Source organism: Drosophila busckii, chromosome 2R, assembly GCF_011750605.1.
Source record: "Drosophila busckii strain San Diego stock center, stock number 13000-0081.31 chromosome 2R, ASM1175060v1, whole genome shotgun sequence".
NCBI lineage: Eukaryota > Metazoa > Arthropoda > Insecta > Diptera > Drosophilidae > Drosophila > Drosophila busckii.
The window spans coordinates 3,097,434-3,124,564 of NC_046605.1; the positions used below are offsets into that span (position 1 = coordinate 3,097,434).

The 27,131-nt window shown below is 38.4% G+C and overlaps 2 protein-coding genes across 3 annotated transcripts; one reads left to right on the forward strand and one right to left on the reverse strand.

The window, feature by feature from the left end:
* Positions 1 to 4,221: 4,221 nt before the first annotated feature.
* LOC108595043 (zinc transporter 2) lies at positions 4,222 to 10,307 on the reverse strand. Of its 2 annotated transcripts, XM_017980183.1 has the most exons (10): positions 10,260 to 10,307; positions 8,128 to 8,776; positions 6,723 to 6,854; positions 6,484 to 6,646; positions 6,149 to 6,302; positions 5,253 to 5,423; positions 4,974 to 5,097; positions 4,732 to 4,901; positions 4,589 to 4,659; positions 4,222 to 4,531 (listed from the first exon to the last, which is right to left on the reverse strand). In XM_017980183.1, the coding sequence occupies exons 2-10, from the start codon at positions 8,446 to 8,448 to the stop codon at positions 4,419 to 4,421; spliced, it is 1,419 nt and encodes a 472-aa protein (XP_017835672.1). In that variant the 5' UTR covers positions 8,449 to 8,776; positions 10,260 to 10,307; the 3' UTR covers positions 4,222 to 4,418. The 2 variants fall into 2 exon arrangements, with proteins under 2 accessions (XP_017835672.1, XP_017835673.1); XM_017980184.1 differs by lacking the exon at positions 10,260 to 10,307 and having other exon boundaries at positions 8,128 to 9,280.
* A 14,501-nt stretch (positions 10,308 to 24,808) lies between these two features.
* On the forward strand, positions 24,809 to 26,482 carry LOC108597403 (alpha-amylase B). The gene is made up of 2 exons (XM_017983949.1): positions 24,809 to 25,053; positions 25,118 to 26,482. Exons 1-2 carry the CDS (start codon positions 24,877 to 24,879, stop codon positions 26,423 to 26,425), a joined length of 1,485 nt encoding a protein of 494 aa, XP_017839438.1. The 5' UTR covers positions 24,809 to 24,876; the 3' UTR covers positions 26,426 to 26,482.
* Positions 26,483 to 27,131: the final 649 nt, after the last annotated feature.

The following is a 27,131-nucleotide window of genomic DNA, read 5'->3' on the forward strand; positions in this document are numbered from 1 at the left end:
AGAATGGAAAGGGGTGTTGTAAAGTAAAGACGCGGCAGTTGCCATAAAGTTGCCGTCCCCAGCCGTCCGTCTGTATGTCTGTATGAGCAATAGAATCTGAGACTAAAACCTTAACTTTAATTCTATTATTTATAAATTTAAATTTTCTCTCCGCTGGCAGCCAAAATCGAAACCAAAAAAATAATTTACGTCCATAATATGGCAGCCAAAATCGAAATCAAAATAAACAATTTACGTCCATAATATTTAACGAATTAATTCAATGATTAAACGGATAATTAACTTTGTAACTATGCAAGTTAAAAGTGTATCAAAGTGTATGACTACGCTCAACTTTAATGCGCGCTTGTGTTTATTTGAAATTCATACATATTCTCTAACAAATCCCTTTCTCTTCTCCAGACGCAGACTATCTTGGAAGTCAACTCCGAGCGTAAGTTTAATTAATAATTTTTGAGTGCACAGCAGCAGCAGCAGCAGCAGTCAGTTAAGCCCCCTCGAGGCAGCAACAATCTAACAACTATGCTTGCCCACGCTCGAGTATTTCTTTTTCATTTTTGGGTGTGTGGGGTGGTACACGCTCTCTTCTCTATTAGTTTTAAGTTTTTAGTCATTTCGTGCATGAATATCAAAAAGTTTTTCCGTTGCAAGCGATAACAGGCCGCAAGTCCTTGCAGCTCTAGCACTATCATCAAGCTAGCTCGACACAATTTCTTATTTATGACTTGAACTTTGATTTTCAAGTTGCAGTTTTGCGCGTGTTTGCGTCTCCAGCGAGACGCGCAATAAAAAGCAAAGCTCAAGTGCAATTTTTGCGCTTTGGCTAAATATAAACAGCGCCATTTGCTACCAAATCAATTGTGTGGCTGAGGCGAGCATAACACACAATCAAATGCATACAATTTTACGCTCGAGACTTTAAAAAGTTTTTGCTATTTGGCTTGGCTTGATTATTTTTGTGTGGAAGCTTTCAGCGCCTGAAAAGTTTTGTGGCCAATGCGCGATAAGCGCACGTGGCGTTGGCCAAGCGCATGTTTTTATCAGCGAAGCGAGCGCTGTAGCGCTTTAGCTTAATTACAAAATTAGTCTAATTACTTAAGATTTTAGCCATGCCAGAGCGCTGAGCCTAAGGTCAGCAAAGTTGACTTGGCTTGGCTACGTGCCGCAAACAGTTGCACGTAATTATAATACAAATTTTAGTTATACTAACAGCATTTGTCGCTTTGTTTATGGCCGCGCGCACATTTTCAATTTTATTTTAATTTTATACAATTTCACTTTGCAGCCCAAAAGCAAATTCCAGCAGCAGCAGCAGCTTGAACTTTTCAGCAAATAGTTCCATGGGCGCTGGTAAATACATAATTGTTACATATTCTATAACAATTATTATTAATTATGCTTTATGCTTTTTAGATACAATAGTCGTTCGCTCAGCTTCATCTACGGCCATCCACAGTCATCGCCTTATTTGTGTCGCTTTAACAATAAAACATTTATACTTGTAGATTAGCCAAGTTAACACTAAATAAATACTGAAGCTATAGGTAGCTAAACAACTATTAAAGAGAAGAAAAACAATAATACATTTATTAATGTTAATGAAACTCCAGAGCAACTACTGGAGGAGTGTCCTGCGCTCTGCAAAGTTACACATAATCAACTGGGGACTCATACCCTAGATACAAGACAGATGAGGAACTTGAGACCAGGACAAATTTTGGCATTTCTGCACTGGATAGGGCTGCATAGGGAACTATAACTCATCTAGCAGTGGGAGACACAATAGACCTTTAAGTTCGCAGCGCACTTTACTCCAACTAACAATAATAATATTAATGTAACTCTTTTGTTATAACAAACTACAAACTAAGTTTTGTAAACGTAATAATTAACTTTTATTAAGTAATTAAGCAGCTATTTTTCTATTGTATTATATTTAACTTAAGCCAACTTAAAGCTCTTGAAAATTGCAGTCAGCTCAAGTGCTGTATTTACTTTTTTGTTGTTGTAAATCAGTTACAGTCGAAAGTAAATGACGCTGTACTTAATGTAAATAAAAATATTTCTAATTTATAGCTTAACATAGCTGGCTATGGCTTCGTGTGCGCTGCCACGCCCAAATATATTGAACTATAAGACTTTGCTAAATTTTTGAACAGCATTGCAAAGCGTAAAAGCAAATTAGGGTTGCGCCTGTCCAAAGCATAAGTCCTGTGCTCTTTCAAGTGTCCTGCCAGTGCACGTGCTGAGCTACTTCAATTGCTTTGGCTGCATGAGTGTGCGAGTGTGTGTGTGTGTGTGTGTGTGTGTTAAGTGCAATCTGAGCAAGTCGAGTACTCAATTTTTTAAGCGCTTTTTAGCTGTTGCTGAAATGTATGCAACGTATTTTTTTATATTTTTTTGTTATATGCATTTCTAATTAGAAAAGCATCAAGTCAAGTATGCCATTAATTTAACATTTGCGCATTTGAAGTGTGCCAGACACGCCCACACTGCTGAGCCGCCGCCCACTTGAAAAGCGTGCAGAGCTTTTCTCATTTTTTCGCACTTTATTATTTTACTGCTGTTTTTCGTTTTGTGTTATTTGCCATTATTAATTAGTTTTTAAAAAGTTGCAATTGGGTCAGGCAGCAATAAAAAATTAGTGCGCGCTTACAGTTTGCATATTTAATGAGTGCGAACGAGCGAGAGAGCGAGCGAGCTGAAGAGCTGGAGAAAGAGTCAAGCAGCAGAGATTCGAATGGTTTGATTTATTAACGTTGGCAATTTAACATGTGTGGCACACACATATGCATGTGTGTATAGTTTTGCTTGCCTCAGTGCACAAACACACACACACACACAGACGTTGCTACAGCTTCATCATTTTAACGCAATTTCCTTGGCAGTGAAATGGAAATTTTCATTTCGTTTTTTGGTTTTTATGCTTGCCGCGCTTCATAAATTATAAATAACTTAATCGTGTCCGAGCGTATTGAACTGTGTGCCACACACACACACACACACAGTCGAAAAAAGGGCTCAAGCAGTTGCTTGCTCAAGTTGATGCGGCTTAACAGCTGACAAATGCACAGGCATCAATTCAATAATATATATGTATGTGTGTGTGCGAGTTGATTAAGATGCTTAAGCTTGACTTCATTCAAGTGTTAAGGCCATAGCTGTATGTGTGTGTGTGTGTGTGTGTATGCTTGATTTGCTCATTTCCGGTTCATTGAGATGCGTTTGGACGAGTATGAGTGTCCGAATTTTGTGCGTGTGTTTGGCAGCGATATTCTAATCGGATTTATGTGTTTGTGCAATATATGAATTATGTGTATATATATTATTTAAATAACAATTAACAGACGAAATGAAAATGAAAATAATTAGTTAGCAAGTCAATGGCATGTGCATTAAATAAATAAATATACATGGCGTATGTGTTATATGGCAAGTTAGCTTAAATTAATTTTGTAATGTGTGCGCAGCTCAGCTGCAAGGCCTTGCTAATGGCAAATGCAAATGAAACGCGAGTGCTACGTCTAATTAAAATGTGTGCCAAAAGACATCAATTACAAGTTGCTTACTTTGGCGTTTTTAGCATAAAGTTAACAGCAGTCTTTCAGTTGAGCAAGCTATTAGCGCAGAGTCTAGTAATATGCATAAATAATTTATGAATATACATGAACTTGTGGAATTAAAATAAATTTTTAAATTTTTTTTTTTGGTAGCAATTGTTGAGAATAATAATAATATTGAATACTAGGTACGTAAAAAACTGATATCCAGGTTATAGTTTTAGAATAAAGAAACGAAGCAGCATGTTAATGAATTAACGCGAAATTTACGAATTGGTGAATGTGAATTTCACTGGACTGGATGTTCCTATTCCAATAAATTCAGCAATTACAGATGAACATAACTTATTTAGTCGGAATTAACTAAATATTTATTTTTCATTTTTTAGTTTCGGCAAACTATATTAACAGTCGAGTCTGTTTTTAGTCAAAGTTAACAGCAGTCGTTTAGTTTGCCAACTCGTCGCCGCAGTTATTAGCGCAGAGTCTACAACTGTCGCCTGAGCCGCAGTTTGCTTTCCAAGCGCTGATGCTGCAATTTTCTAATTAATTATAGACATATATGCTGCTGCCGCTAAAGAAAAACTTCAAGCTGTGCATTGTCAGCTAATTGAAATGCTAATTATTTTTGTAAAAGACAAACAATTTGATTGATGTGCCTAACTTATTTATTGTTACAAAAATAATACATTAAAAACTTTGCAGTGGCATTAAAATTAATTTATACGTATATACTGATAATCACATGAATTGCGCACAGACTTTGGTCGCTCAAAATTTATATATATATAAGTTATAGTATTTGTTGTTTTCACTGTTTGCTCTGCGAGCTAATTAGGCTATTGATTAATTTTATATTTATATTTCAGTCAGCTGCTCAATTTGTATGGTGACATGCTTGATGTTGTAGCTGCCGCCGCAGACCAAATCAGTTGCCTGCCTCAGCAGCGTCGACGTGTCGCAGTGCGATTCTAAAGCGATAAATTAAAATTGCTGCTGCTCATTTTTAAATTGAGTGAGTGACTTACCCACAACCAGATGAGCCATAAGCACGCTATGCTCGCTTGTATGCTGCCAGACATTTAAATGATGCACCGATCTGTTGATTATATATAAATTATTCAAGCTGTTGCTGCTGCTGCTGCTGCTGCTGTTGGGTTCATTGACTTACTTGACACCCTCAATGCTGTGGAGCTCGCGCTGCAGCGCTGCAAGGCAAACGCCTGGGGGCACCGCGTCCAGCAATATGGCCAGAGATTCGCGAAACAAGCGCACTGTGGTCATAATCACAATTAACGAGAAGAGCAGCGTGCACAATGGATCCGCATACTTTGCTGCTGGCTGCAAGTAAATTTAATTATTATAGACTCCAGACTCTGTCGCTTAATTGACTTGTCTAGCCGCTGCACTTACATAGCATTTGATAAGTATGGCGGCCAAGAAGACGCCAATGCTCTGCACCAAATCGCCAATGACATGTATCATGGCTGCTCGCAAATTTAAATTGTGTTGCTGTTGTTGCTGCTGCTGCTGGGCGCTATAAATAAAACAGTTGAATACAAAGCGCTAATCAAGCAAAAGCTAAATTGAATTACAATTCACAAATGCGCATAGCACGCATTGTTGCAATTTTATACAATTTATTATTTGTTGCTAATATTGACTGCAGGCAATAAAATTGCGCCCACTTACCACCCAACATTCTGTTGTTGCATTGCCTTCAAGCCATTTGTTATAACAACATTTTGACCTTCAGCGTGGCCAGTTGAATTAACATGCGTGTGACTATGCCCATGACTGTGACTATGACCATGCCCGCCAGCTGCTGTAGTAAACCAGGAGCCATGCAGCACAAACATCATGCTGTGGGGCAAAGCGCAAAAATAATACAAATATATATATGCACATACATTAAATATTTAGATTTAATTAGCATTACTCAAATTGATTTGCAGTTTTATGCAATTATTTGTGAATTTTCGCACACTTTGTTGCCAAAACAAAAACAAAAGGGGGTGGACTAAGCATGTAGAGTATAGAGATTAATATAGATTTATATAGAGCACAATCTTCGAACAGCTTGAAGCTTCAAGCTTTATCTAAACAATTTTAAATGCATTTTTTTTATACAAGTTGAAAGCTCAATTATTTTTCTAAAGATTTTTATATAGAATAAATTATAAATATGATTAACAATGCTGTATAAAGTTGCTCTCCAACTCAATTTGAAACTGCACTTCGTTTTAAATGATAAGGATTTTTTTTTATATTTTTTTAGATAATACATTAATAATTTTGTATATTGCTGTCTCTCTCAATTTCAAAGAAAACTCAATTTTATATGCATTTTTTATACAAGTTGAAAGCTTAATTAATTTTCTACAGATTTTGATTTATATTTTTATATATAATAGATCAACAATTTTGTATAATTTCAATGGCAAACTAAACAACAATAAAATTATATAAATTGCCAGCTCAATTGTTTAGACAAGTGTGCGCCAAAGTTGCTTTGACCCTTTGTTTTTATTTAGCAAAAAGTTGTAAAGCTAAATTAGTTTTGTTTGCATTTTTGTTTTCCAACTTACACAATATTAATTGCAATGCCGATGGCTGAAATGCACATCATAACATTTGCGTCAATTTGAAATTCCTGCGAATAGATGCGCTGGACTGCAACAAATACCAACATCGCCGTCAGCAGCCAAATGCCGAGTATGGAAAGCAGAGCGCCCAAAACCTCTGCAAAATAAAAGAAAAGTAAGTTTCAGTTCAGTTCAGTAGTCTAAGCTGCACATAAATTAATCTCACTCTGTTTGTCTCTCACTCATTGCGCGCGTGTATGTGTGTAAATTATTGTCAAATTACACACACACACATGCATGTCATTAGCATAGTGTCGAACATAATTGTGTGTACTTACCGAAACGTTTGTAACCAAAGGACATGCGTGCGTCCGGCGGTCGACTGCCCAACCAAATTGCAACCAGACCAATGATGAAACTAATGCAATCAGTTGCTAAATGTGCGGCATCTGCCATTATGGCCAGACTTCCGGCCATATAGCCGCCAAGGAATTCAATGATCTGCGGGTAGCGTCAATTCACCAGTTGAAATTTATCATAATTAAATCAGTGTGTGTGTGTTTGTGTGTGTACGCACCATGAATATGCCACAAAGCGAAACGGCGAGCAGAATTTTAAATCTTGCGTCCTGCGACGATTTGCTTTTGAGGTCTGCACCAAAGCCAGGTTGCATGCAACGACACTCGGCCACCGTTTCATGCTCCATATGCTGCAAGTGAAAGCTTTTTCTTAAATTTGACACTGATAGATGCACAAAAGCGAGAGTGACTTGCATGTGAAAAAATTATTCTTAAATTCTTAAACCTAAACTAAATTGTAGGAAAATAATTATATCACAAAAGTTTAAAGAATAGCATTAGCAACAAATGTATAATTCAACTGTAATAATTATTTTTGTTAACAACTTGTCATATTTGCATTAAAGCAGAATTGACTTTTACATATCAAAGTCTTTAGCACCAAATAAAATGCACATTTTGCTTTCATGCTAAATTCCAATAAAATATATTAGTTGTAATAAATTCTTAAACTCTAACAATAGGTACCTAATATAGATAGGAAAAAATAGATTAAATAACAAATTCAATAGCAACACAAACTTGAAATAATTATTTAGCTTTGCTATTTATAATATGCGTTAATTTCATAATAAACTTTTGGCATTAATCACAATTAAAAAATGCGCTCATAAATTCCAATAAAATTAAACATTAATTGTACTAAATTCTTAAATTTTAACAATAATATTGCGTAGAGTAAAAAATGTTGTGAGTAGATTAAATAACAAATGCAATAGCAACACAAATTTGAAATAATTATTTTTGTTTGTTATTTATAATATGCGTTAATTGCAGAATTAACTTTTAGCAATAAACATTTTTATAACGAAAAAAATGCACTCATTTTGTTTTCTTAGTAAATTGTTACATATAAAAATTCCATTTTAATACAACTATAAACTGTTGTAATTTCTTAAATTTTAACAAGAGAATGACGTAGAGAAAAAATTGATATGTGATTAGAGCTAAATTAAACCTGTTTAATAAATTAGAAATAATTGTGTTAGCTTATCCAATAAAATAAAATATAAAATGTTATCAATTCTTATATCTTAACAGTTTAATTAAATATTAAATACCAATGAAATATTAAATACAAATTGCAATAGCAAAACCTGTTTAAAAAATTTATAAATAATTGCCTTAGCTTATTTTCAACCTCTAACGTTCTACTTTTTAACGATATCATAATCAATGATTCATAAGTTTTTCATTGAAATTTAATGTACACATGCCTATGATTAAGTTCAATACATAAAATTCTGCCTTTAAAAACTGAATATAAATATTCACACTCAAATAATTTTGTTTTAAGTATGTTGAAGCTTAAGCTGCTCATTAATGCGCTGCGCTTAATCTTGAGTTCAACTGATTGCATTGCAGACCAAACAGTAAAGAACAATTAATTTATTTAAAACTTACCAAATGACTGCAACTGTTATTGCTGCTGCTGCGTCTCAGCAGCGGCACCTCCCATGTGTGGTCCTCCAGCTCCAATGTAGCTGCTCTCGCTGTTGTTGTTGTTGTTTCACTGTTATTGTTATTGTTGTTGCTGCTGCCATTGTTTGGCGCATTCAGTCTTATACTGTTATGGTTAAATAGCTGTTGTTGTTGTTGTTGCTTGAGTTGCTGCTCTTGTGCTTGAACTTTATCATCATCCAAGTAAAGGGAAAAACTCTCATCATACTCATCATCATGCATTGTGGGTGCCAGCGCGCTGTCAAGTTTTTGATATTTTGACATTGTTCTTGTGTTTTTTTTTTGTTTGTTATGTTTGTTTTGTATTTCACACAGTCTGTGTGTGCGTGTGCGTGTGTGTGTGTGTGTGTGTCTGATTAGAGCTTTGCTTTTGGGGTTAAGACGCTTTATCTACATTGCATTTATCATAATTAGTGTGGCGCGTACAGTGGCATGTGTCATCCTTGGCAACGTCATCATCAGCATCAACATCATCATCATCATCATCATTATCTTTATTTTATCAACAACATTATCGCCGCAAGCTTTGCCAAACTAAAACTTACTTTAAGTGTCGCTCTCTGCTGTTTGTTTGTGTGTGCCTAAAGTTTTGCTAGGGTGTGACAAAAAGTCTTAAATTATAGTTGTGACGTTATCGAAATAAACAAACAAATATATGCGCAAAATATTTGCTTTGTTTATTGGCGCTGTCTATAGAATTTGAAGCATTATTTATTCAATAGCTACACATAAAGCAATAGCTCAATTTAAGTTATCGAACGTTTACGCATTTAATTTGTTTATTTTCAATTTAATGACTGTGCTTATCTTTTCATTTCACGTTTTTATCAGCGCATATAATTAAGTTGTTCTAGTTTAACTAAACGCGGCCTTAAATTTTGTGATAAGTAACACTTTTAGTTTAGTCATTTGTACTTTGATTTTAAACACTGCGCGCGCTCTCTCTCTAAAATTCCACAACTGTTTGAACACAGCGCTTGGCACTGACTGAACCGCAATTAACACTTGCTAGACAAACAATTGACAGCTTTTCATTTGAAAATATGTACACAGTTATTTTTTTCGGTTTTACACACTTAAGCTGTGTTGATTAGATAAAACACTGATAGCATTTTATGCTGTCTGGGGCAGCACTATTAAGATAAACAAAGTGTATGCGCTAGTCGCTCACATCATTAAGTTTTTGGCTATGCTGATAAAATTTACGTGCGCCTAGCGCATTGCTGTTGCTAACTAAATAGAACGTGTTCTATTGCAACCTCTAATTTTATATTGTATACAAAAATAACATGCGGTTTACTCAGAGACTTAGCATTTGATTTGAGGCGCAGAAATTTATTGACGACAGCGCCAGAACAAATACAAATATAAATACAAATACAAATGCTTGTTTGATTTGTTATTGCTGCTGTTGCTTATTTTCAAGTGATTTCCATTTATAACAGTTTATTTATGGCTGCATGCATCTGCCTCTGCATATTGGGGCTTCCTCTTTGACGTCTTTGGGTCTAAATTTAAACATTGCGGACTACAATTGAAAGCGCTCCCCATTTAATATGCGAGTTCAATTAAAGGCAGCAGCAGCAACATGCAATGCGCGTTTTTTTTTTTATTATAGAAGCAGCAATTGCGCTTCTTGCTTTTTTTATTTGTGTGTACAATGAACTTATCAACAGGTTTTTGTTATTGTTGCGGCTGAACTAGTTTAATGTTGTTGTTGTTAATGTTAGCAGCAGCAGCAGCTTGCACTTAGCACGTGAAACTAAAGCCGGTTGATTAAGCGAGCGTGAGAGAGCGGCAGAGCGAGAGAGCATAAGCGCCGTTATCAGCTTAAGCATAAACAAATTGTAAATTGAGCTGTTCTTAGTTCTCGCGCTCTCACGTGATTTCTAATGCTTTTCGCTTTTGTATACGTTTCGTTTTTAATGTTAGTAATTTCAAGTGTTAAATTAGTTACGCTACGCAAAACACAAATTCCATGCTTTAGCTACGCTGCTCTCGCAATTGTTCACTTGTTCACACTGTAGAGAGCAACGCTTGATAGCATTTATTTTATTTTCATAAAGATAATTTACTTGTATTTACTTCGTTTCACACACTCGCGATCATTAGCACTGTCGCCAGCGACGCATAAAGCTCAACTGACGCCAGCAGCGTCAGCGTCAGCAGCAGCAGCGTCGCTATCAGCAGCAGCAGCAGCAGCGATAGAGAGCGAGAGAGTTAGAAAGCGCGAGTGAGAGCGCAATTGTATTTATGAATAGCACTCAATGTTTGAGCGAAATGTAAATTAAACTCAATGCTAGTGAGCGCTTGATCACTTGCATTCAATTAGTGTAACATTGGCGCTTGTCAGCTGAGGTTGTAAACAATATATAGTGAGTAAATATATAAAATTGCTTTATTGATAACTATATAAATATTTAGCTGCGTAGATTTGTAGCATTTGCGTCGTAGCAATTAATTTGCAAAGCGAGATTTTTATTTAACGTACAAATTCGTTGCAGATAAAAACGTAGCAACATAAACATAAATAAGCTTAAGCAAGTAAAGTAATTGTGTTCACTGTAGCAGCAACAGAGCAAGTAAACTGCTCAATGAAAATTGATATTGCCAAGCTGAGAAACAATTTCACTTAGCTCAACATTTATGGCGTTTACGTTTGATGTCGGCAGATAGGATTTCAATTAATAACGCTGAGCAGCTTAAATGCGCTACAAATAAATATAGCTATATATATATATATGCTGTATTGGCATTAGGTTACACTGAGGGATGCTAGCGCCAGGACACACTGACAAGCTACTTATGTGTGTGAGCGCAAGTGTTATTATTTTTTTTAAACAGAAATATGAACATTGAATTTCTGAGCATGCCAATTTCATTTTAGCAATGCAGTAACACTCTAAAGTCGTGTGTGTATATTTTTTTATGTAGCGCCCACTTTGGCTGTCTAAACGTTGAACTATTGACAGCTTCATTGAGCGCAGGTGGGGCAACAAGAATTTGTGTGTTTTGCTTTTAACGATAACTGACAAACATGCGGCTGCGTTCAAACATTTAACTGCTGTAACTAATCGCATGCCTAACTGGCAGCTATCAAATGCACTGACAAGCAGCGAAGAAGAAGAAGAAGAAGAAGCAGCCATTGCTATACGCGTAATTAAAAAAGCAAACAAATTACGCTGCCTGCGTAACGAACAAAATCAAGCAGCTACTTCACAGCTTGAGCAGCAGATACAAGCAGCGTAAAGTGCAAATAGTATATAGAACTCGAAATTGGTTAAAATGGCAAAGGCAAAGGCAAAGGCAAAAGCTATTGGACAGCAGCCAGCGCCAGCGCCTGGCAGGTGACAGGCAAAAGTGAATTCAATACAAAATGCCTTGAAGCATTTCAATGACTAGCACACAGTGTTGTATATATATATATGTATGTGTGTTTGTCTGTGTGTGCGCGCCTCTAGGCTACTTAGTAAAATCAAACCCAAGTGTTATACAATATAATGTTGCATGATTGCTCTATGCTCTATGCTATTAAGTTTGCTATTTTGTATTACGTTGCTTAGTTAATAATTAGCCTTGAGCATATTTTCATTGTCTACATTGTTGGCTTAGCTTAATTAAGCTGCATAATGCGCAATGTTTCAAGCTGCGATTTAAATATTATAAATTAATTATTTGCGCACGCCTTGCAGTATGCTACACTTAAAGTGCAAACTAAAGTCAAAGCTGCTGCTGCTCGCTCTTACGCTTAGCTTTTGTTTATGTCTTATTTGGCTGAGCGACTGCTCGCGCACTCTCTAATGACATCAGAAGTTTGATATATCCTTGAGCAAGTTGTTGAGGCGCTTCCTGTTGTCGCTGCCGTCGCTGCTGCTGCTGCTGCTGCTGCTGCTGTTGGTACGTGAGTGTTTCATTGACACCGTAGCATTTTATTTTCACTTGATTTTCTCGTTTTTCGTGCCTTTTCTTTTTTTTCTTCTTACTTGTGTGTGCGACAACTGAATGAGCACGTTAGAGCTGCGCTGAAGTGTGTGCGTATGTGTGTGTGACTCTGTGTGTGTGTGTGCATTTTGTGAGCTTAATTGAAAATTGAGTGCTTAACTTTGATTTTGTTTTCGGCGGCAGCCAACGTCACCTTCCTTTTTTTTTCAACCCTCAGCACTCAGTCCTTCACACTCAAGTCCTCACCCCAAGCCTAAACCCACTTTGATTGTTTGTCTGTGCGGCTTTTTGCCACGTTAAATTTTTACCGTTGTCACACACACACACATACACTGGCATTTTTTTTCAGCGTCACTGGCGCATATTTTTTTACACCTTTTTTTATTTGTCAATAGCTCTCCCAGCGGCTGGCACGCTGACTTTTATATATATAGTATATATATATATACCGCTAGTCGGTTTTTGTTCAGTTTCATGTAGTTTGTTTTAAAATTGACAAATTGACTTGTTGGCACTGGCACGCCCCCGTTGCTATTTTTGGTACGTTAGCGACCCCAAACATCAAATTGTTGTGCTCTAGCTGTTGCTGCCGCCCGCGCGCCCCGCTGCTCTACAAAGTGAATTCATTAGGCACTGCCAAAATGGTTTTAAATCTTGCTAACAAAAAAAACAGCAACAACAAAACACGCAACTAACAAAATCAAATCAACAGCGATTTGCCAGAACTTTGAAGTGTTCGCAAGCTGCTAAAAAATTCAAGTGAACTTTAAGTTTGACAGTCGACAGTGAATGTAAAACTTTCACATTAAATTACATTTAGCATAGTCAAGGCTTTAAGCTAGTTAATGGCAACGGTCAGTTGTGTCTAAGTGTAATTCGTAGTCGGCTGCAGGCAACTTTTAGCTTAACTGTTTGTTAGGCTTGCCTTGGGCTTTGGCTTTGGCTACGGCTTTGACTGTGGCCAGCTGCGCAAGTGTTTAGCTCTTGTTGATGTTTGCTAAAATGTCAGTAGTTGTTTAATTATGTAGCTGTATCTAAACATAATGTGTTTGTATTTGCTTTTGGCCAACCCGCTGTTTGTTGGCTTAAGCATATTTGAATGTGTCCACCAAAGCTGGCGATGCTGCAATGCGTGTAAATAAATGGGCAAAAAATAAATAAGCCAAGCCGACCGCACACTTAAGCACACACACACAGATACACACACACACACAGACAATTGCAAACGTGTGGACTAAAACTTATCTAAACATTTGCCTGCACTAATTACAAACAAAAGGCAACTGCAAGCTGCGCATTAATCATGGGAATTATCGCTGCTCTGCATAAATAATGTTAAAGCTCAACAAAAGCTACAACAACAACAACATCATTAGCTAACACAACAACAACAACTGCAACAACATTTTATTTATGCCATGTAGTCTGCACTTATTTTTTGAGTTTGACCACAAAAACATTTTACTTTGCTTTTTGTGGTTTTCGAACCACTGCAGGCATTCATTACTAATGTAAGTTACTTGATTTAGGTTAATGTGCTATGCTAACTATGCAGATTAATTTAAATTTATGCACTCAGCTCGGCAGCTCAAAGGCTTAGGCAAATGTTAATTAACATTCAAATTTGCGAATCTTCAAAGTCAAAAGCAAATCAATTTAAGAGTCTGACGCTTTGGCCTGCTTAGCTTGACATTTGGCATTGTAAGCAGCTGCGAGAGCATTAAATGCTGTATATAGCAACTAACTAAACCGATTTCATGCTTCAACTAAATGAATAGACAAACGCACGAGCTGTGAGCGCGCACATAAAAATCACAATGCAGCAGTTGAGCAGCTTCGCTCAGGTAGCTGTCAGTACAAGCTAACACACACACACACACACACACACAAGCATACATGCGCACTTAAGTTGGCTTTTGTTGGTGTTAGGTTGGCAGCCAGGCAGGCATCATCGTCATCAGCATTAGCAACATCATTGAGAATAAATGCCACAGCAACCGGCAGCGCATTCAAGTGACTTAATTAAACGTTTTGTTGCCACAGATAAATGCCAAAGGTGTGTGTGTGGGAGTGTGTGTGTGCGTATATGTGTGTGTGTGTGGCAACTAGTTAAAAGCACTGACACTCAAGACGCAACGTTAAAGCGAATGATAAGCAGCCGCTGTCTAAATGTTGCTCTCGCTCTGTGTGTGCTGTGTGTGTGTGCGTGTGTGTGTGCTTGTGTGTGTTGGTGTGAGCGGCACGTCTTTATAAATTGCACACGCACGCAGTTAGTTGTTGCCTACAAGCTTCAATCTATGCGAAATAAATGCGTGCTAAAAGCGCACAACACACAAGGTCAGCTACAGGTCGTTGTACCTCAAACAACAACAAAAAATATATGAAACACACACACACACACGCACACGCACACACACTGCGCGCTAAGTAGGCTTATAAAACTAAAACTGTGCGTGTCGCTGACAACAGCAGCAGCGCCAGTTATAACAACAACAACAGGAGCAGCAAAATCTATGCCACAACTTTCATCTCTTGACAAAGTGCATTATTAACACTTCAGCACAAACGCCAGGGAGCGAATTTTTTTATTTCGAAGTGTGCATGGCTAACATACACTTTATTTTTGTATTGGGGTATAGCCGACTAAGCAGCAATAAGCAAACAAATTTAGAGCTGAAATTTTATGCATTTTATTTCAATTCCAAAGCAGTTTGCAGTATTTTCTTTGAGTCAAATATATTAAATACAAATAAATTGTTTATGCACTAAAAAATAGTCATACACTAATACTATTAACTCTTTTATATAACTTTGTTGTTAACATGTTGTTAATAGTCTTTGCAGCTAGCACAAAATTTTAGCTAAACGCTTTTCGCTTTTAATTTTGTTTATTATTATTAACAGTTTGTTCAAATACCTTCATATATTAAATTTAAGTCTTGTTAGCAAGTAATTAAGCAACTCAAGCATTTTTAATTTTAGCAATTTGTTTAAAGTGTATTAGCCAGCTGCATGAACTTTACTTTATTTATTTTGTATTTTGTTTCTGGATTTTGTTGTATACAAGTTTGAACTAAAACGTTCGCCCCCAAAAATGGGCTCACCAGCGTCAGCGTCATCAGCGGCTTTACAGAAGTACTCATAACTCTGCCCGCCCCGCCCCGCGCGCCTGGCATGCCCTTTCGCTTTGCTCTAATCCATCGTCTGCACCTTTTGGACGCGCAACGCATTGACGAGGCCAAACAGAGCAGAGCGAGAGAAGCGCGAGGGGGGCTTTGGCTGTTGCGTAAATCCCAATACAAGTTTGCTATTTGAGTTTTATTTTTAGCCCAGAACGTACTGTGGAACTTTTTAACGATAAACTATAACGGGGCGCGCGCATAAAAAGACTGCGCAAAGTTGTCGGAGTAAACTTTTTGCTTTCATTTTGAATACAGAGAAATTTGCTGCTAACGATCAACTTTTTAGCACAAAATGCAGCACGCGGCAAGTTGTGGCGAGTGTTGGAACACACCAGACTTGAGTTTTGAGAGTATTGAGAGACTTCAAAATTGGCTGTATTTGTGCGGATCGAGCGCAGTCCACCCCAGCCCACATGGCGTATGAGTGCTTTGGCATTTTCACTTAAAACTGTTTTGCGCAAAAAGTTCTGCAGCTGACTGACTGACTGGGCTGACTGACTGTCCATTTAATGTTAATTTGTGTGCTGCTAGAAAATTTCATAAATTGCTCAAGTCGAAAGCAATTGCAGCTGCTTGCAACTGGATAAGCAACAGCAACAGTAGCAACAACAACAACAACAACAGCTCAAGTGCTTGTCTCAGAGTCGTTTGAAAATTTGTTATATATTTTTTTTGGCATTGGCCCTTGCGCTGTGGAGCGTACAATGTTTACTTTTGGCTGGCTGTGTGCGTTTGAGCTGATAAGCTTTGCAGCTGCAAGCTGCTCAAAATGCAGACTGCTCGCTGTCTAATAAGCCATAATATATACAATCTATAGTATAGGTTTGGATAAATACACAGACAAAAATTTAAAACAAAGCATATAAAGCAGTTTACAAAAGAAGGAAATATAGAATATATTTATTTTAATTATTTGTAGCAGCCCGTTTAAGTTTAATTTGTAGTCAAGCAGTGATGAACTGTTATAGCTACAGTTTATGTTAATAGTTTACAGTTTATGTTAAGCTTAGAATCGATAGTTTATTGTTATCGAGCGCAGTTAGCTAGCTTAGAATTTATAGCTAAAGCAGCGAATTTAAGTCAATTTCAATTTCAATTTCAATTTCAATTTCAAATTTAATTTGATTTTTCGCTGTGTATTATATAAAAATTTTAAATGCTGCTGCAGTCATGCGTGCAATTGTTTGATAGCATACATTTATGCTTGCAACACACACACACGCAGCGAACTTTGGGGCAACTTTAACTCTTAGCAAAGCTTGAAATTCTGTGTCGTTGCTGCTGCTGGTGCTGCTGCTGGTACCATTAGGCGTATGCGCAACTAGACGCAAATACCTTTGAAATAATTAAGACTTTTAGTGTTGCTGCCTGCTGCTGCTGCTGCTGCTGCAACTGCTGCCTAGGCCCATTACGTGCCAAAAACCGCCATCAGTGCAAAATATGCTAAGCACTTGGCAGTGCCAAATAGTGTAGAATGTGCCTAAGGGGGGCTGGGCTGGCTGGGTAAGGGGGCGTGATTGCATTGCAGCTGAGCTTAGTTTTTGTTGCTGCCAGCATGCGGCTGCTGCTGCTGCTGTTGCCTGTTGTTTTTGCTAACTGGTGTTGACGCTCATGCTTTATTCATGAAGCGTTGTTGCCTCTGCCTCACACTCACCAGCCCATTGTGTGTGTGTGTGTGTTGACCATTTGCGTTTTAAAAAGCAGTCGGCGGTTAGTGATTGCCAGTTAGCATATGAGCCTTGCTCACTCTCTCTCTCTATCGCTTTCGTTCTGTCTGTGCCTTTGCTAATTCGTTTTGCAGCACATTTCTGTTGCCTTGATTTGCATGCAGCTTGGCCTAAAAAATCGACATATTTTGTAATACAAGTTGCAAGCTTAAATTTCACAGCAAGTAGCAAGTGGCAAGTGTCATTGTTTGCTTTATTATTATGAGCGGAAATCGTTGAGTTGAGTGCTGAACAAAAAAAATGACATGATGCGAAATGCAAACACTTGGCAGGAAATTAAATTTATGCTTTCTTATTATGAGCCCACAGAATTTCCTGCCACAAAATTGCAATTGAATTGCTTTTGATTTATGTAAGTAGCAGAGGCCAGCACTACGCTGACAATTTCGTTGCGGCATCATAACTAGTTGTGCCACAAATCTGGGGCAACTTTATGTTTATTTGAGCTGCGCTGGGCGTTCATATTGATGGCCTTGGCGCACATCAAAATTGATTGTGTCTTGGCTTTTAGTATTTGAACTTATGACTGGGCAATTGGCTGCTGCTGCTGCTGCTGCTTTTCTTTTGCTTTCATTGTTATGAAGACAAATTGCAGGTCGTTGCTTTGGCTGTTAACAAGGCCGCACACAGACTATAAATTGGCAACAGCGACTTGAGCGCAAATTAATGGGCTAGCACTCAAGTTGGTATGCATGCAACTTAATGTTGCATGTATCAATACTTGTACTTCATTGGCACATTTTCAATTATACGCACTTCATGCAGCAGCAAATTGCAGCAAACCCCAAGCAAAGCTCAGCTCAGGCTTTTGTCGACTGCATTTTCATGGCTTGCCATTGGCTAAACACACTGCAGAGCAAACGGTTTACCTCAAATTTCAATTTTCTCTCACACACACACGCACACACACACATGTAGCAGTAATGTTGCACATTTTTGTGCAACTTGCAACATGGTGTGGGCGTCAGTTTGGTATGTGCTCATGTTTTATGGTCAACATTGGTGTGTTGATGGCTTCCAGCGCAGCACAATATACAACTGCATAAGTATGTGTGTGCATGTGTCTGTGTGCGTGTGTGTGTGGCTAACCACCTTTCATTGCTGCGGTTATAGCTTGAACGCTTTATGCTCTCAGCATTTCGGAAATGCACTTTCAATCGAGCCAAAGTACAATAATTATCGCATGCTGTTTGCTTGAGCTGCAACACTAAGCGCATTAAAATGTTTTGCCATCACTTTTATTAAATAAAAACAACAGCGCACTGTTTAATTTAAGCATATTACTGTTTATTTTTTATGCGCCGTTGCAATTCTTTTGCCATAATTGCATTAATCTACAATTAATTGCGTTTACCAATAAAAATGTTTGTTAAATAGCTGCAGTTAGTGTCTACATGCTTTTGTCATGCCCTTATTTTAATGCAATTTAATTGCGTTGTGTTTTATTTTTTCTGTTTGTCTCTGTGGTGCCTTTTACACATTTTTAAATGCTGCATAAACAAACTGCGCGCTGGCCGTGCACAAAAAATTAAAATTACAATTTGCAAAAGGAAAATAAGTTGAAATTGAAATGTGTAAAATCAACTGTCATACATGCGAGTCCAATGCTCGCCGCCGCTGCTGTTGTTGTTGTTGTTGTTGTGTTGCATGCCACACATAAAGCGCTCACTGATTGTCGTTGCAAAATAATGCGCATACGCAGCTTGTGCTCGACAAAAAATAATGGCTGTTTGTTCAAATAATACATTCTATGCTATTCTTATTGCAATCTTTGCATTTTATGCTGACCACAATGTTTATTGAGTTATTTATTTGTCATAGCGAAAGCAACAAGAATTATTGTCTGTCACTAAAGACTAAATATATATAAAGATTTTAATTACAATACTTACTTTTGTAATATTACATGTCGGTTAGGTAGTTCGCTATTTTATAAGTGAATTTGTCGATAGATTGTCGATTGTTAATTTGATTGTTAATTTTTAAAATGGATATTATTACATTTTACTCTCTAATTAATTACTAATTATCTTCTGCTCCATTTATAAGCATTCTTCAAGTGAAGAAGAGTCTTATTAAATACTTGAAATATTCTTTCTACTAAGCCAAGCTCAAGGCTATTCATTTTCAGTTGAATCATTTATTTTAATGTGACATAAAATTTGTTATGTGTGCTTAGTTGCTGCTTAAACATTTCTATGAACATTTCATGTCATACAAATTTTGAATTCTGGACAATTCCTATGAATGCAGAGGTTATCAAGTTGAACTTCTTTGAAATACATGAGTATCTAAAATGATTCTTCATGCAGCTCATACAATTATTGGTTCTGAGTAAAAATAGTTTACATGTAGCTAAACTTATAATGCAAATATTCTGCTTGGCATAATTTTATTTTTCGCTCGAAATAATTCAACACAGCTGAACAGATTGAATTTCAATAGTCAAAGTTCAAAGCCAAGTTCCACATAAATTTACAGCACATAGCTGCACAAAGCTCTGCTCTAATTTACACAAGGAGTCATTAAAACTTTTAGAACATATGTGTTGCGTTTTATATATGCAAAGCATTTATTATTTTTGCTATGCGTTTAAATTTTGCAGTTTAAAGTCTGTCGCTGTGTTAAAAACTTGGCTGCTCTTTGGCTCTCTTTGTTTTTAATGACTCGTCGCTATTGTTTGGCTTTTGTCGTTGTCGTTGCCTTTAGCTGGCTGCTGCTGCTGCTGCTGCGTGGCATGCGTCCAAGTAATTTTAATTCTATTACCCATTACAAGCGCAGAGAATTTGCTGCTAAAGGAGCCACGTAGTAGTAGTAGTAGCTGCTGCTGCAACTGCACTTAATTTCTATTATAATGATGACATGCCGTCTGCAAAGGCAGTCACAGCTACCGCCCGCCCCCTCAGCCCACACGCCCACACACGTAGCAGCCATATAAAGCACTGTGCTGACTGCCACTGCCACTGCTTCGGCTGCTGCTGCTGCCGTTTGCCATTTTATTTTTATACCGTTTGCCATGCCATGCGATCTTTATTTTTTTATGCCTTTTGCCATTTGGCGACGCGACGCGACGCTTCCGCTTTTATGGACATTTAGATGCAAAGTTTCTGGCATACAAAATGGCGTGGCAGATAATTTTCATAATTTTCAACTACATTTCATTGTGTGCTGCAGCAACTGGGCAAGGGCGTTGCTTGGCCAACGCCAGCGCCAACTCGTTATGCTCAGTTCCAGTTCCAGTTTATTCTTTCGCGCTCTCTTTCTGTTTTTTTTTTTGTGTTGTTGGTACGCTTGACACTAAAAAGCCAGGCGAACAAGTCAAAGTCTTGCTGAAAACTTGGGGTTTTTTATTAGCTGCTGCTGCTGCCTGCGCTGCTGCTGCTGCTGTGTGCTTGGTCATTTCAGTTGACATTGCTGCAGCGACAACAACAACAGCAGCAGCAGCAGCAGCAACAGACAGTCTGACTGCTGCTGCTGCCGCTGCTGCTTGGGGCAGTGTATTATAGCATTTTATTAGCGTTGCCTTGACAAATTTATGTTATTAAATCATATTTTTTATTGCGTTGAACGTACTCAAAGTACGCTATGGCGCATAATTTGTGCAACGTGTTGAGCGGTAAACACTTTACGCATGACGCATGCAATTGTGTATGCAACCCTGGAGTACAACTCAATGGCGCACAACTGGCTACCAGGGGTGCCATTGGGGAAAAGCTTGCAGCGTTGCTGTTGTCGCTATTTGAATCAGCACAGCATTTAGCCTTGAAAAGTTATGAGTTTCAGCAATTAGTTATTGCTGTTATAATTTAATTAAAGTAAACTTAAGTTTTTGTTGAAAATCGATTATATACAACTGGTTCTGTTAATCTCTTAATGTTAATCTCTAAGCGAACTCTGTAGAGTATCAAACTCATTACAATCTTCAATAAAATTTCGTTGTGTATATCTATACACTTTTTTATTCTGTACATTACATGCAGACATATCTATGACGCGAGGATTTACTGGCCAGCATTTGTATAGTATTATGTAATGCTTTAAACTTGAACGATCTGCATATATTTTACAACTCTCTGCTTCAACTTCTCGTGCTCAACACTCCTGGAATATGTTAAGCTGCTGCTGCTTCTGTTAAGCTGCTGTTTAACTTTTAAGCTCGTTTAACAGCGTATAAAGCAAACTCAGTGTCATTATCACTCTACATTGATATAATCATTGAAACTATGCAGCTCATTGGTAGCTCTCTAAATATTTTTTTATGTACAAGCCTATTATTATACAAAATATAATATAATAACTAAAGGTCATGAGTGCTAGCTGCTAAGGCCATCGACTCTCTCTCTCTGTCCCTAAATATTCTATCTGTTATTTATACTTTGCTGGCTTTATAGCAAATTTGATTCACTGTTTAGTGGTCAACAGCTAGGCCTAAATATTGGCGCAAAATAAACTTGTATAGGCAGCAATCAATTCACAGCAGCTGCTTTACCAATTAATAGTTGTGATCTCCTCTCGTTATTTTTCTAATACACTTTACTTTGCTTATTTGAACGAAAGGGCATTGCCTTACTTAAGCTTTAATTCTAAGTTGTTAAATTTGCTGCTTTTCATAGATGAGTTCATCAACAACTTCAGCAATTGCTGCCAGCTCGTACTAAAGGGTTTGAATGTCGTCAAAGCATGCTTAGCATATTGCAATCAAAATGGAAAATGTAACATAGTTATATAAAACGCATTACGTGGCTGACAGACAACAACACACACACACAAACTGTTGTACTAAGTGCTGCATGTAAGCGAGCTTTATGACTCTGTCAGTCGCTTTGCCTTTGCTACGCTTGACTTTGTTGTAATTCATTTGGCACCTGCAAATCATAAAGCAAATGTAACTTAACTTGACGATAGTTGCACAGTTGCTTTTGACGTTTGTATTTAAGCTTACATAGTTGCTTTAATAAGTTAGTTGCTTTGTCAATTGTTTGTTCAACTTTTTGCAGCAGCAACAACAACAACAAGCAGCCATAAATTCCATTTAAATGTAAATGAATTTTTCTCATATGCAAAGCACACAGCAAAGCAAACTGTGCTCAAGTTTTTTAAGCTTACTTAGCCAACTAAATTTTGATAAATTGTGTGGCCAAAGACTGACTTACTGTAGAACTGACTTACTGACTGTCTGCCAATAGCTGCTGTCTGTGTGTGTGTGTTTCATTTACAGCTTGGCAAAGCTTAATTTATAAGCTACAATTGCTGCAGTTGAAGCGGCAAGAACTTGAATGAAAATGCATAGGAAATATTTTTAATTAATTGATGTAACGCTCCCAGCAATTAAAAGCTGCTAATGCATTTAAATATAAATGCTACTAAATACGCTCATGCTATAGCTTTCTATAAGTTCTTTGCTGCGTGCGTGACTCACGCTGTCAGCTTTAGTGTCTGGCCTTATGAGTTTTGCTGCATTTGGCAGTAAGCAGCATTTTTGTTTCTTTTGCTTGCCGCAAACGTTTCCGTTTTTAAACTTTGGCATATCCGGAATTTGCTTACAATTCAAATTGGATTCAGTGTTAGCACACACACTTTCAAATTCAAGCTGTGCGTTAGTCTGTGTGCCTGTGTGTGTGTGTTGGCGAACTTTGAACTGAAGTTTCAGGTGTAATGTGCGGAAATACGCATTCAGTAGCTTAGAGTCGTTCGTTTTGTGCTTTAAGCTAAATATTTGCACTCCCTCTCTCTCGCTCTCTCTCTCTCTCACTCTTTTTCGCTTTCTTGCTGCCTCACTCTGTGTTGAGTTCAATTGTTATTTGTCTGCATTTTGTGGCAACTTGCAGCTGGCAAATTTGCTTAGCATGCAAATCAATATGGCCCTGGCACAAGTGTCACTTTTTGCACCGTTGCTAACACAAGTTTATATAATTTGATTGCATGCATGCAAGTGTGTTAGTGTGTGTGTGTGTGTGTGAGTCTTGATAGTGTATTCATCACAGCTGCTGCTTTGAAATATTACATAAGTAAAAAGATTGTTTGCTTTTTGCTTTTGTCCAGCGCCAGCGCCTGCATCAGTTGACTTCATTTTTAGGCTGCTGACAATGCAAATTGTTCAAATACATATATATAGTGTATATAGTACATGTGTATAGATTACATATCTTGTTGTTTCGAGCTGCTGCTGCTGCAAATAGAAACAATTACATTTTGTATTGCGCCTTTGAGTGTAAAATTTAATTAAAAAACTTATCAAACAGTTTCCACTTCAGCAAATTACTTTGCTCTCGAGCTCTGCACACACATTGATAAAAATTATAATTAATAAAGTGTTGTTCTAACTGCCCACACACACACACACACGCGCACACACGCACAGTCAAGTGGGCCAATTGCTTTATGGCCCCCCAAAAAATGTTTATAGCTTAATCTACAACATGTGCACAATTCCTGTATGCAGGCACTTCATTAAGCCATAAATTGCTCTCAAGCAATTATTCAAGCGCATATATTTGCCGAAGAAAGCCACACTTAAGACACGCGTCGTATACGTGATATTGCTGCGCATGCAAATACGTTAGCCAAAAAAACAAGCAGCAATTAGCACGTCAAGTGCCCAAATAACTTAACAAAATTATGACTTAAAATCACTCGCTTATCAAAGCAATAGCTGCAATTATAAATCAGTTCAAATGGGACGGACAGATAGTGAATGTATATAAATATAATCTATAAATACACAGGCTGTAAAACATGCGCCTAATCAGCAGTGCCACAATTTATGACTTATGCTGAAAGTCGCGCGCAGTTGGCAGTTGACTTGTTGCTTTTAGCCAAATGCTCGCTTAATGCTTATTAGATGTTTAATGTTATTTTGATGCAGAAAGTCTGCTCATCATAAAAGTCAAAACAATGCAAGTCCAGGCAATAATTTGTTTTGTTTGCTATCTTAGCTGCAATGACAGTTACACTCAGAAAAAAATAACTATATATACTTTAGATTATTTAAATATTTTAGGGCTTAGTGCATATCCAGCTTGGGATTAGTTAACACAGATGTAAAGCTTAGTGGCAGTAAAAGTGTTGGGCAATCGATTCACAAATGATTACATCAACCTGAACTTAAATTCAGCTTTGAGCTTATTTTTGTCTACACAATTTTCTCTTTTAAATTTTTTATGTTTTGCACTTTGTCGCTTTCTGTAACTAAATATATGTAACAATAAATTCTTTTTAGCTTTGCACCTTCCACAATTTGATTTATAGCATTCGAAACTAAAGTCTTAATAAATTTTTGTGTCACATTTGATGTACCAACGAGTAGATGAAAGAAATATGCAAAACCATTGTACTAAATTTTCATTTAAATACAATATTCGACTCAATAAATATCAAATAATAAACATGAACTCAAAAGAAAGTATTGTTTTTTGTTTTGCTAAATATTTTATGTGGACAAGTTCCCAATTTTATTTTTATAAATCAAGCTCTGACCACTCTCAGTGTTTGTTGTAAGTTTTTATTGTATTGCTGCCAAGATCAAATTGCGTGCCTATCTCTACTTTAAGTGAACTAAATTTACACTTAGCTATGTTTTAATTTTTGCTTGCATATTGCTTAACTTAACTGCTATAGTTTCTTGCCGTGTAGTTCAACTGCTATCTTATCAAGTTAGCAGCTCCTTTGCTGTATGATAAGCTCAGCCATTTGCATCGCAAATCATTCACACTGGCCAATGGCTACTTCAGCTATTGTTGACTTACTCACTGTGTTGACACTTTCAGCTTGCAGCTTGTGTATATAAGAGCGTTGGCATTGACATTGCCAGCAGTTTGCCACTAGGCAGCAACAGCGACAACATGTTTCTAACTAAACTTTCGGTGCTGGCCACGTTGCTGGCCCTGGCTAGCGCACAGTTCTCGCCCAACTACAAGGATGGCCGCAATGGCATGGTGCATCTATTCGAATGGAAGTGGGACGACATTGCCGCCGAGTGTGAGAACTTCTTGGGTCCCTATGGCTTTGCGGGCTTGCAGGTAAGCTCAAGCTCCAGCAGCTTGGAGCGCAGCGAACTTTGCTTATAGTTTGGTCTCTCTACAGGTGTCGCCTGTGAACGAGAACGCTGTGATTGGTGGTCGTCCCTGGTGGGAGCGCTATCAGCCCATTAGCTACAAGCTGACCACGCGCTCGGGCAATGAGCAGCAGTTCGCCAGCATGGTCAAACGTTGCAATGCCGTCGGCGTGCGCACTTATGTGGACGTGGTGTTCAATCATATGTCCGCCAATGGCAACTCGCGCGGCACTGCGGGCAGCCAAGCGGATCCCGGCAGCAAGAGCTTCCCAGCTGTGCCCTTCAGCACGCTGGACTTCAACCCGACCTGCTCGATTACCAACTACAATGATCCCAAGAATATTCGCAACTGCGAGCTGGTGGGTCTGCGTGATCTTAACCAAGGCAACAGCTGGGTGCGCGACAAGATTGTGGACTTTTTGAATCACTTGGTGGATTTGGGTGTTGCTGGCTTCCGCGTGGACGCCGCCAAGCACATGTGGCCAGCAGATTTGGCTGTCATCTATGGTCGCGTCAAGAATCTGAACACTGCGCATGGCTTCAACGCTGGCGCCAAGCCCTATATCTTCCAGGAAGTCATCGACTTGGGTGGCGAGGCTATATCCAAGTCCGAGTACACTGGCCTGGGCGCTGTTACTGAGTTCCGTCACTCTGACTCCATTGGCAAAGTGTTCCGCGGCAAGGATCAGCTGCGCTATTTGGTCAACTGGGGCACTGCCTGGGGCTTTGCCGCCTCCGATCGCTCGCTCGTCTTTGTGGACAATCACGACAATCAGCGCGGTCATGGCGCTGGCGGCGCCGATGTGCTCACCTACAAGGTGCCCAAGCAGTACAAAATGGCCTCCGCCTTTATGCTGGCGCATCCCTTCGGCACGCCACGCGTCATGAGCTCCTTTGCCTTCAGCGACACCGATCAGGGTCCACCCACCAGCGATGGCAGCAACATTGCCTCGCCCAGATTCAACAGCGACATGTCCTGCAACAACGGCTGGGTCTGCGAGCATCGCTGGCGCCAAATCTACAACATGGTCGGCTTCCGCAATGCCGCCGCCAATGCTCAGCTGCAGAACTGGTGGGACAATGGCAAGAACCAGATTGCGTTCAGTCGCGGCAATCGCGCCTTTGTCGCCTTCAACAACGACGGCTACGATCTGAGCAGCTCGCTCCAAACGGGTCTGCCCGCTGGCACCTACTGCGACGTCATCTCCGGCAGCAAGAGCGGCTCCAGCTGCACCGGCAAGTCCGTCGTCGTTGGCTCCGATGGCCGTGCCAACATTTCCATACGCCAGAACGAACAGGATGGCGTGCTGGCCATTCATGTCAATGCCAAGTTGTAAGGCAGCTAATAAATTTCAAAAGCAATTCATAAATAAATTACTTTCTGTAAGTTCAAAGTTGCAAATTTATTAGACTAGGCAACAATCAATAGTTAATAAGTCACAAATTTAAACTGAAGCCGATTTTATTCGCATTGGAATCTAAGAAAGTAAATGTGCCATTTAAAATTTTATACAAAGCAATTTCATGCAGAGATTTCTGCTAAATAAAATAGTTATAAATTTGTTGCTTTGTTTTATTTCTAAAAGCTTAAAGTTGTTGCTTTCTCTTCACTGCACACTTATCTTTGAAGAATTCTAATCAATGAATAGTTGCTGAGTTTTCTGCTCAGTTGCAGTTGAAAGCAAAAGTCCAAGTCAAAGCTGCTGCTGCTTCCTCTTCTTGTCAAGTGTCCGGTAGCAAGTACAACATGTAAACCCTTTTACTTTTCACTACAATTGCTGCTTATCACAATTAACGACACAATAAAGCAGTGAAATTTATGTGAACTCGAGTGTATGCGACAGAGAGAGGAAAATAAGTGAAAAAAATTTAATTAAAGTCAACAATACAAAGGGCCAACAACTAGATGGGTCCACTGCTGATAAAAGTCCATTAAGCGAGCTGACAAACGCAGGTGCGCACTCGAAGTCGCAGTCAAGTGGCAGAAATCACACTAAAGCTCTAAGTAAAGCATAAGCAATAAAAATACATAAAGCTGATGCA

Bases quoted from the DNA above. Each gene is read 5' to 3' on its own strand.
- LOC108595043 (XM_017980183.1), bottom strand. From the start codon at position 8,448: ATGTCAAAATATCAAAAACTTGACAGCGCGCTGGCACCCACAATGCAT. The intron at 6,647-6,722 runs GTGCGTACACAC...CGCTACCCGCAG, and splicing joins CGCTTTGTGGCATATTCATG to ATCATTGAATTCCTTGGCGG. The intron at 5,424-6,148 runs GTAAGTTGGAAA...TTTGCCCCACAG, and splicing joins GGCATTGCAATTAATATTGT to CATGATGTTTGTGCTGCATG.
- LOC108597403 (XM_017983949.1), top strand. From the start codon at position 24,877: ATGTTTCTAACTAAACTTTCGGTGCTGGCCACGTTGCTGGCCCTGGCT. The intron at 25,054-25,117 runs GTAAGCTCAAGC...GTCTCTCTACAG, and splicing joins ATGGCTTTGCGGGCTTGCAG to GTGTCGCCTGTGAACGAGAA.